We start from the raw sequence: 10,134 nt of genomic DNA, 5'->3' as shown, positions 1-10,134 counted from the left end.
GCATTCTCGACAACAAGATTGGCAAGGCGAGAAAGCTCGATACGCCGGATCGCCCTCACCAGACATTCCATCGGGGAAAAAGGTGTGAGGATAGGTGAATAGCCCCCAGTGCCGCTAAATGAGCAAGATGAGCGATGCTGCGGGGATGAGAAGTGCCTCAGGCAATTGAGGCATAGAGATACGAACCCGTTGACCGTCACACTCACCCACCCCCCGAGCCCTCGGCACTGCTGGGGGCCAGCCAAGGCTCCCTTCCGCCCAACCGCCGTGCCGCCCTAGCATGACGGTGCAGCAACTGACACCTGCGCTGGCTCGATCCGAACGTTCAATCCCCCCCCCCCCGCGTCGATCAACGAACCTGGGCTCCGCTGAAGAGCCGTAGTCTTGACACGCCCCTCCAAAGAGGGAAGGGAAAACGGGTAAGAAAACAACTTTGTTACATGTCCATCTCATAGGGCTGAGCTAGGATCCCCAACAACCTCTTGCCAGCACCATCGCAACCTCACAGGCTGCAATTGTCACAGGATTGATATTACTGTTGTGTTCTTTTTCCACATGATATATTGTATAAGTTTGTCATACTCAATTTACCATAGATTGCCCGACAACCCTGGTGGGTGGCTATTGACGGTTACCACATAGTAAAAATACATGACAAGATATCATGTCCCGATTGATCCGAGACCGTCCATTCCTCCTAAGAGAAATAGTTGCCATACCGCAACTATGTTTCACCCGAAAACAACACAGCCGTAGCCGATCTTCAGGCTATCCCAGCGATTCAGCCACGTGCTGATACAATAGCCGCGAATAAAATCTGCCCTGACCCATAACCAATTGACCTTGAACCAAAACTGATGGAAAGGGGGTATGATGACCAAGCCCAAATGCAAAACCAAAGAAAGGAAATTGTGATGGAGTGGGGTGACAAGACTGGGGTGATCAGATTTCTGTCGCACTCCGGGTATCATGGTAGTTATCCCTAATGCTCTGATGTAGTAAATGGCTGTGTCCGTGATGTGATGCCGCATGTGTGATGAAACAGACCCAAAATATCAAGACCTGAGGAAACCTGAATTCCGCTCTCGCTGAACGAAAGAAAAGTGAAGGACCATGTCCCACGATACTAGAAGTAGGAAATCCGGATTTAGGAACCAATCCAAACCTAAATCGCTGTATGCAAAGCAATGCCCCTAAAAGGAAAAAATAACGAGGGGATAACTTGAGTTGTTCTCATGTGTCGTATGTCGTAAGTCTATTCAAGTCATCGTAAGAATGGCGTCGTGGCAATAGTTTCGAAACGTGACGATGGTAAGTATAGGTATACCAGGGTCAAACACCATGCTTCATGCCAGATGATGCATGGTTCTGAAGAACAAGTTGCTTGGAGAAATGTTCAGAGAAATTTGGCGGTCCATTTGAGGTCAAGCCAGCCGACCTTGTCGAAAGCTGTCCAAAGCTTGGAAGCTTTGTTGACATCAATCTTACAGGCCTGCTGAGCGTCCGTCTTGCGGAACTCTTTGCTAACCTTGGCACACTCGACCCGACGGACGAAAATGCGTCGCTTGCTTGTAAGATAGGTAGCGCAGTCGAGTCGAAGGTTTGCAGCAAGGCTAACCTCGTCAGGGTGAAGCAAGTGAACGTTGGCGTCGTCGCTGAGATCGATGGGGGCGCCTTTCCAGTCTACCTTCAAGCAGTTGGGCTTGTCCGGCAGCGAAGAAGTCGGGGGGCAAAAATCGGGAAGGGCAGCAAAGTCGCGGTCTTCTCTGTTCGGTGCCACGATACGACGAGCAGGGTCCGGAGTCGAACTGACGCGGCGAGCATGGCGAGTCGGGGGGCTGTTGCGGATGGGCCGAGGAGCTTGAGCCTTGACAACACGTTCAGGCTTAGGGTTTGAGGATAACGAAATCCTAGGCTTGCTGACTGCTGGCTTGGAGGCCTTGACGGGTGTGGACTTGGCTGGGGCGATAGTCTGATATCGCACGACGCTATTCCAACGGGCGTGGTTCAGCTTCCGGTCGGCTCTAACCTGGTCCCTCTCCTTCTCGTACCAAGACTTCCTCTTGTTCGCAAAGAGTCTCATGACCTGCGACTTGAGTTGCAGAGCTAATTCGTAGTCTTCTCTGAGAGGAGGCGAGCCCTCGCGGAATAGGCCAGGAGGTCGCGTAACAATGTGTTCGTCGACAAGGCGTCTGTGTTCGATGGATTCGGTGCTGGGAAAGAGAGGCGGCTGTGTCGGACTGGAAGCCGCATCCTCACGAGGGTATAAGATCGGATCCTTTGCAGGAGTTCCAGGAATGGCTATGTTGCTGGACTCTGTGATGTAAGGCGAGACTGGAGGCGACATGGGCATGTGGGGCTTGGATGATTCGTTGGCGCCCGATGCAGTCTGTACCGTGTTTTGCTGACCTTGGCTGAAGCTGTCATATGGAACCGGCTCTGGAGGAGACATCAGATTGCTAATGTCGAAAGCCCTCTTCGGCTCTCTAGCCATCGTTGTCGCTTGATGCGGCGTCATGTGGTAGTTGGGCTCCATTGCTTGTGAGATTGAGGTCAGTGGAGATGGCTGCATCCTAGAGAACTTGAAAGGGATTTGAGAAGTGTGGGTTGAGTCCAAGGTTCTTGTAGGTTGCGGAGCGGCGGTATGGTTGGGTTTGTCAGCCATCTTATATGTTGTTGTTGGTGGCGAGGCGGAGTATGGAGATATCGGAGTTGGGGTATTTCGGGTGTAAGGGAAGCCGGTGGACAGCGGAAGAACAATTGCGTGTTCAGGGCTGAAGAGGGGACTGAAAAAGCAACTTTTTTGCTTTAAGCGTCTGACTGCCTTTGAACGAGATTTGATTGACCAGCAGGTGGTTGATTGTGTTAGGAGGAGCGAGGGCCGTCAGTGGGGGATTTGTGACCCAATTGATGATGACGTTCGCTGCGGGTAGCTTGTTTGAGTGTCGCTTTACTGCGGTCGGGTGCTGACGCAGCCGTGCTGAGGATGGTGGACAGTGGGAGTAATGCGATGGACCTTTTCCTTGTGCGCTCGATGACAAGCACAAGCCTCCATTGACTTGAATTGAATCAAGAGTAGACAGACGTGTGCGTCAGTGTCAAACGAGCAGTGAGAGGGCACCGACTGGATAAATACTGCTATTTAGGGCGGGGCGAGGCGCCAGAAGCGAGTTGATATCTGTGTGGAGGGGCGGGTTGGTGGCGGTATGTACCAACTGAGAGGTTCGAGTACGGTAGTGGCGATGGGCGCTGGGCAGAGGAACCGCACAGTTTCGAGAGCTTGATATGTCGATGTTTGACACGGTAGATGGGGAGAAGTGGTAGAAAAGAAGAAGAGAGAAGGAAGCGCAAAGCGTGGCTCGGAGGGCAGCGAGAAGAATAATAAGGACTGATCTAAGGCGAAGCCTGGCGCAGAGTGGATGATGGATGACTGAAGGAGGTGAGGGCGAGTGAGTGCCAGGTCAGGTTGGGCAGGAGGATGAGGAGTAGAAGGAGGAGTAGGGTGAGGGGAGTAGACTGGGTTAGGTAGGCACGTAGGGTGAAGAAGATGGAGACGGAGGGCGTGCAGGGTGTCACAGTCCACAGTGGGTGTAAGTAGCGACGAATACGGTACCAGGCAGGACCTTCGGGAAGATAGAAGGCGGGATACGGTCGGGGGAACTTTCCAGGCACGAACGATGGCTGGAGTCCTGGCTGGACATGGAACATTCAGGTAAGAGGACGGGTCACAATTGAACAGCACAGGACGGGGTTGTTGGAACAGACATGGCCGAAACAGAGAAACAGAGGTCCTGATGACCCAGCCATGTCTACTTACCATCTTATCTTACACTGTCTACTTGCCCGTGAATACCGTAAGGCATGTAGACCAGAGCTGGAGTGACAAGAGACGGGATAGAGAGAAAGTAAGAGGAAAGTCCGGGGGGGCAGGAAGGACGAGAATGCGAATGTGGAAAGTGGTTCCCTTTCCCTTCCCTCTTTCTGCTTTACAGTACACAGTACCTTAAGTGGGTGTTTGGGGTCTTCAGGTTGTTCTGACTGAGGTGGGAAAGAGGAAGAGTCATCCATCAAGGTGATAACCGCACACCCATTATGTCCTGCCGACCTAACTCTCTTCCTCTTCCCCTGCACCCGCTCCTTGTCTGAATCATCTGTGTAACCCCACCCCCCCCCCAATCGAGCTCAATTGCACGCCCTCTATTTGCGTGACTGCTGTGTTGCCTTGCGGGCTTACCCAGTAAGACCGAGCCACACCTCACCACTCAATTGCCTGGCATTGCCCTCTGATGTGATTTGTTCAAGGCAGAAGTCGACGAAGCCCCCAGAAGTGAGCATGAGTTGTTGATGTTGTCGGAACTGTTGTTTTGGTTATTGTTATTATTATTATTGTGATGATGATTGATGTCGTCGTCGTCGTCGCTGTACCTGGTCGCTCCATGTCGCTGAGGACCTTGCTTCTCCTCCTAGCTTCTTCATGCGCTACCAAGCCTAAGGGAATTACACATGCGGAGGGTGTGTGCTTAATTATCGCGATGACATTCCACGCTTTACCTGCAGAGTCTACGGATACCTGGGCTTGGAAAGCACAAAGAAATCTGAAAAGAGAAGGAAGGGGGTTTGTGTCACAGTGGCTTTGGGCATTAAACACTTAAACATCCCAGCACTCCATGTACCTCATCCTCAGAAGTTACATACTTCCATAATCGATACCTCCCCGCTCTCTTCTGCATACCTCATCCTCTGCCTTTGTGTCTCTAAGCGCCAGGTTTCCAAGTACGCAAGTGCACTGCTGGGAACCTTGCCTCGATCCAATGGATTCTCAGGTTCCGCAATCACAAAGGCTGCGTAAAGCCAGGTCGTCCATGCACTCGTCCTACCTAAGGTAGGCAATCTTCAGCCATGGAAGGTCAGGTACCTAAAGTAGTTAACGTAGTGGGTATGTAGGCAGCCAGCCTCTGCCCTACCGTCGTGCCCCTCCCCCGCTGCCCCTCCATTCAAATGTTTGGGAGGAACTGGCCACGGGAAGGAAACCAGCGACAAATCCGATCGGACGATGAAGCGTTTTGCTTCCATTCTTCGACAGACTTTAACTAACCCGACACAATTCGCTGCAATTGCAAGACGGGAGAAGGATTGGAATAGACCTGCTTGCTTTGACAACGCCAATGCTAGCGGGACGAACGGGCGGTAGAACCATTGACTTTGACAATGCCTCTCAATTGAGTCTCGCAGGGATCAACTACCTAGGTAGGTGATCTTTGCTCCATCTCTCACTCTCCCTCTCTCTCCCTCTCTCCCCCCCTCTACTAGGTACGTACCTCCTCTGTGCCTCACGGTGAGATGGACTAGGTACGGAGGTACTTGGTGGTGACGGTGTGCCTCGCGGCAACGAGCGACGGAACCGCCTCCGTTCCCTCTGTCTCTCTTCCCCCTCACCTGATGCCACCACAAACACCGCTTCTGGCATCATGTCAATGGCCCCGTCATGGCGTTTGAGAAGTTGGAAACCAACCCTCTTTTACCTCCGTGCCATGCGTGCCTCTTCTCCGCCCAGGAAACCACGAACGAACGGTCAAGTCTCTAGGGGACGGACACGACCATGGGCACGACGGGCTCGAAAATGAACCTACGAACGGTGCATCTGACGGCACGTAGCAGAGGTGTGTGTCAAGCGAGGTGGGCGGGTGACAACCTGTCTCTGATACTGGGTCTCGAATCCGAGTCACTTGCTCGCCGCCAGACGCCCAATCAGCCTCAGCTTTTAGCTTCCGGGCTCTGGGCCACGCCCCCCAAAGTCCTCACACAGGCTCACTCACTCACTCAAAGGCTAGGTAGAGTTGAATCCCCATCCGGCCCGGCCCAATCAACTCCGCTCTGGCTGCCGCACTGCGCATGTATCTCTGCTGCCGTACCTGATCGATACCCAAGACTGGGGCCATGCAATGAGGAACAGCCCGAACCAGGCGGTTGCCTACTCCATTTCACATGAACGGTTTGCTGCTGTGCACAGTGAATCAAGAAGGGCGATGATATTCTGCCAGCACCTGCCGATATCCCGCCCCCAAGTGTGGCTGCGACCGCCCCTGCCTCCGAGCCCGGAGGCCAGCTGCCCATACCCACCCACTTACCTACCCACTTACCTACCTACCTACCTACCTATAACCACTACTTCGTTAACCTCGCCGTCGCTACCGCTACCGCTACCGCTAATTAAAGCTATTCCTAACGTTAATATACCGTAAGAAGAGAATAATCGCGAAGTTGACGATCCCTTCGTCTATTAGCATGCCGTCGATTACGACGAATACGGCTACGTAGAGTACGACTACCCACTTTACGGCTAGCGTTTCTTTACCCTACCCGAGGCCAGAGCAGCACTTAACGAGACCTACGAGACGGCGGTTACGATCGAAAGTAGCAACGCCTCGCAGAGTTAACCTACCCGAATAAGCGTCGCAAATCCTCGACCTCGTTCGAGCGAGTCAATTAGGCAGCTAGGCAGCTGGGCAGCTGGGCAATTAGGCTAATTAGGCTAATTTGACGGAATCGTCGACTTAGGCTAATTCGTCGACTTGGGCTAATACGTCGACTTAGGCTAATGCGTCGATTACCGTACTTTTTACCAAAATAATTCAAGTCAATTGCCGGCCTCTGATTGGCCCAGCCCATTCGAATGCTGACTACGTAGAGCCCAGCTTACGTGTGTACCCGAGACCGGCGGTCGTGTGGCGGCCGCAGCCACACTTGGTGGCAGAATAGCGGCAGCTGGTGGCAGAATATCATCGCCCATCAAGAAATCGTTTCATGTCCCACTTACTTTGTCGTCGAAAGGTACCTAGAATAGGCAGGCAAGTATAGAGTCAGGCTGGCTGGCAGTCGATATTGGCGGTGCCATTGACGATAGTTGAAGGAGGGGCGGGCTGCCTTGTTCTCGTTGAGAAGATGGGATGGCACAGGAAACGTACCAAAGTACCGCCAACCAAGCAGCAGCGCCGTTAAGCTTTCGGCTGCAGTGGTCAGCCTCGAGGCAATCCTGCCAGTGCCCTGTCTCATCACCTTGTTTATTACATGGTAATTATGTATAAGCCGAGCTAACCTCGACTACTGCTAGTAGATTGACCGGTCTGGGTGATGAATTGAGTTGAGGTATGGGTCTTTCTTCCGACACTCGTCCGAACTGATGCTATGAGTTGCTTGGAACTAAGACTACCGCAGTAGCAACAGCCAACAGGTCCATCTCAGCAAAGAGGCGTGAGTGTGATTGCGATAATTATGGGCAATTGGCATGGCTTTTTGGAGCCTGGCCATGCAACCTTGCCAAGGCCTAGCAAATCCGATGAGGGGCAGAATCCAGAAAGACCCAAACAAACGCACAAAGCGATGGAGTAATATGTACACTACAGCAAGTACAGCGCAGGGGGTTGCCTGGCACGAATCTTGACGCAAGGTGCCTTGCTTTACCACGGCGCATTGGATTGGTTCATGGTGGTGCACATTGGCCTCAGAACCGTGGAGCGAGAAGAATATACACCACTTGCGGTATCCGTACTATCATGGCAGAAGTGGAGAGAGTCCAAGGGCCAAGGCTACCTTGGTTGCTGCTGGTGAAGTTTTGCTTGGAAAGCATTGTCGCATTCGATGCGCCGCCACACGTTGTAACTCCAGATTGGCCTGGCACGCCTACTATGTAGACAGACTGAATATGACAGGGAATTGGCAGGCATGGAACGCAAGGCATTGTGCAGAAACGACGGGCAATCTTACGGTATGTGATGCAGCAGCCGTGTTGTTTGCCGCAGGCAAGGGAAGGCAAGGGGGCCATTTGTCGGCGAATTCAATTCGACCATGTCAACAAAGTCGGGCAGAATCAGGGACGAAGAGGCAGTCTATGGATGGATCAGGATCATGGAGCCGCAGAGGGCACCTCATGGAAAGGCGGGCACAGCGCAGACAGCAGACACGGCAGGCTAGGCTGGCTGCTGGCTGCTGGCCGCTGGTCCCTTGTCGATGCTGGATGCTGGATGCTGGATACTGGCTGGGGATCCCATCGATTCGGTCAAGACACACCTTGACACCCAAAATTTCCCTTTTGATGCCGCTGATGCCAGTCGCTGCAGGAAGCGTGGCAATCGGCAACGGGATGGCACAAGAAGGAGAGGCGTACAGGGTGTCCATGTTGGGCAGTTGCAATTGACCAATGGGTGGGCTCATTGACCGCTCAATTGCGCATCCAGAGGCTCCATTCTCCTGCCTGGAGAATGTCAATCTTGCACACTGGTTTAGCTCCGCAGACTTGAGCACTAGACGACGGGTCCAAGTCAAGTCAACATGCTAAAACACAGAAATGCAGCTCGGAAAACCGTGTGACGGAATGAATGAGTGGCACTTGAAGATCCAGCAGGAGGAGAGAGGCGGACAACAAGAGCGGAAAGTTGCGGTGAGGGCGCGTAAGCCTCACAGCTACCTAAGGTAAGAAGCAACAAGAAGGCCAATTGACAAGGCAATGGGCGGCCTCCCACGTGCTATTAACATTGAGTTGGCCTCAGGTGCAGGGCCGAACGAACACCAACACCAATAAGAACAAGAATAACAAGACCTGGACAACGTCTCCTGTCCAATTCAATCAAGCAACAGGACAGCCCTCGGTGCGTACCTTGGGTACTTTGGTTCCGTACAAGCAGAGACATACAGTTGTTTGCACCTGTGGCATTGTACAAAGTGAACAACCGAAAGTAAGTAGAGGCGGGGGCATCCGTTGTGGCAATGAGATGGACCTTGGGCGGGATGGCGCGGCCAGCAGCCAGAGTGACTCTTCCATGTGCGCAGAGTTACGAAATGCAGGAGTCACCAGTTGGGTTGTGTGAGTCACAGGGAAAAAGCGACTCTAAATTGAGGGATCATGGAGACTTCCATTGGACTCTGGAGTGCGTGAGTGCTTCTCGTTGGTCTTGCCGCGCCTCAAGTCGAAACACTTGACCCCTGCAACTCTTTTCGGTCTAGCGTGATCGTCGTCTATCGATAAGACGTCACGACAAAGGTGGGACCTTGCTGCACCTGCGGGCTGCGGCCTAGGTACCTACCTACCTACGCCTACGAAGAGGCGCCGCCGTTACTCAGGACGGGAACCATCAATTTTTGGTACAGCTGCAACGAGTAGGTAAGTACCGCTTGGGATCGGGTACTTCTTGCCCACCGTTTGCACCTTGGCCCCTCAGATTCTGGGCATGTATGTTTCCAATGGAAAGTCCCATTTTGACCTTTTGTACACTTACAATCCAGGGAAGGTAACCAACTCCCATGAGTCCCAGGCACCGTTCCTCCCGCTCTATGACTTTCCCCTAAGTACCCAAATAATAACGTAAGACTCAAGGAGGCAAGCATCGAGCTCTAGCATCCATCGCCTTCCACGTCCTTCGATGGATTTGCGAGAATGAACGACCCGAGCAAAGAAAAGGAGCAACGACCTGGACCGAACGACGCGAGCCCGCATCTCTGGATGCCAACCCCCCTGTCTTTCAAGGACTGAACAGTAGTTACGTCCAAGCCCTGCCGAAATAAGGACCTTGCATGGCAACGCACCCAGTCCGCAAGCCAAACATCTCATTCGGCAATGGACCCAGCTCAGCGCTTCCAACGCCATCTTCCACCTGCTAGGTCCGTACATTCCTCTTCATCATTTGCATCTCTGCCAGCCTTGATCCAGCCCGCGAACGCTCGTCAGCAAACATCTGCCATACCTGAGAACAGGAGCAATAGACTAAGTTGATTCAATTACATTTTTAAGAAATGGCGAGCGGGTGAAACGCCGACTTCACAATGATAGAGCATACCTAAAGCTCACGACACGAGCATGATGGACACTCAGCACCCTTGTACTGTATAGCAGAAGAAGTATTCGAGCCATCCCCTTGGATTGGAAAGCTGCGAGTGCAGACTTCTGGAAACCCCAACGCTGCAACGGAGCAAGGTCTAAATCCCCCGACGCCCCGAGCTTCCCGGAAGGACGAGCTGTGGCGTCGCCATGCAATAGATTGAGAGTTCAGCGATGACTGTGGCAGCAATGAGATAGGTACAGCAGCTGTACGTAGAGTCAAAAATACATGTGTCAGTGACATCTCATTTGCTGCCGCCCAG

At 52.8% G+C, this 10,134-nt stretch overlaps 4 protein-coding genes across 4 annotated transcripts; 1 reads left to right on the top strand and 3 right to left on the bottom strand.

Annotated features, from left to right (window-relative positions):
• Positions 1-1,396: 1,396 nt before the first annotated feature.
• CLUP02_08435 (SWIRM domain-containing protein) lies at positions 1,397-2,536 on the bottom strand (the record flags this gene model as incomplete). The annotated part of the gene is made up of 1 exon (XM_049287424.1): positions 1,397-2,536. One exon carries the CDS (start codon positions 2,534-2,536, stop codon positions 1,397-1,399), a length of 1,140 nt encoding a protein of 379 aa, XP_049144567.1.
• Positions 2,537-3,142: 606 nt separating this feature from the next.
• On the bottom strand, positions 3,143-3,820 carry CLUP02_08434 (uncharacterized protein; the record flags this gene model as incomplete). The annotated part of the gene is made up of 1 exon (XM_049287423.1): positions 3,143-3,820. The coding sequence occupies one exon, from the start codon at positions 3,818-3,820 to the stop codon at positions 3,143-3,145; it is 678 nt and encodes a 225-aa protein (XP_049144566.1).
• A 574-nt stretch (positions 3,821-4,394) lies between these two features.
• Positions 4,395-4,849, top strand: CLUP02_08433 (uncharacterized protein; the record flags this gene model as incomplete). The annotated part of the gene is made up of 2 exons (XM_049287422.1): positions 4,395-4,512; positions 4,629-4,849. The coding sequence occupies 2 exons, from the start codon at positions 4,395-4,397 to the stop codon at positions 4,847-4,849; spliced, it is 339 nt and encodes a 112-aa protein (XP_049144565.1).
• A 2,242-nt stretch (positions 4,850-7,091) lies between these two features.
• CLUP02_08432 (uncharacterized protein) lies at positions 7,092-8,687 on the bottom strand (the record flags this gene model as incomplete). The annotated part of the gene is made up of 4 exons (XM_049287421.1): positions 7,092-7,206; positions 7,462-7,586; positions 8,068-8,300; positions 8,654-8,687. 4 exons carry the CDS (start codon positions 8,685-8,687, stop codon positions 7,092-7,094), a joined length of 507 nt encoding a protein of 168 aa, XP_049144564.1.
• Between the last annotated feature and the right edge of the window lie 1,447 nt (positions 8,688-10,134).

Source organism: Colletotrichum lupini, chromosome 4, assembly GCF_023278565.1.
Source record: "Colletotrichum lupini chromosome 4, complete sequence".
NCBI classification, from domain to species: Eukaryota; Fungi; Ascomycota; class Sordariomycetes; order Glomerellales; family Glomerellaceae; genus Colletotrichum; species Colletotrichum lupini.
The sequence above is the reverse complement of the archived record's forward strand: the minus strand, read 5'-3'. Positions and strand labels throughout refer to the sequence as shown.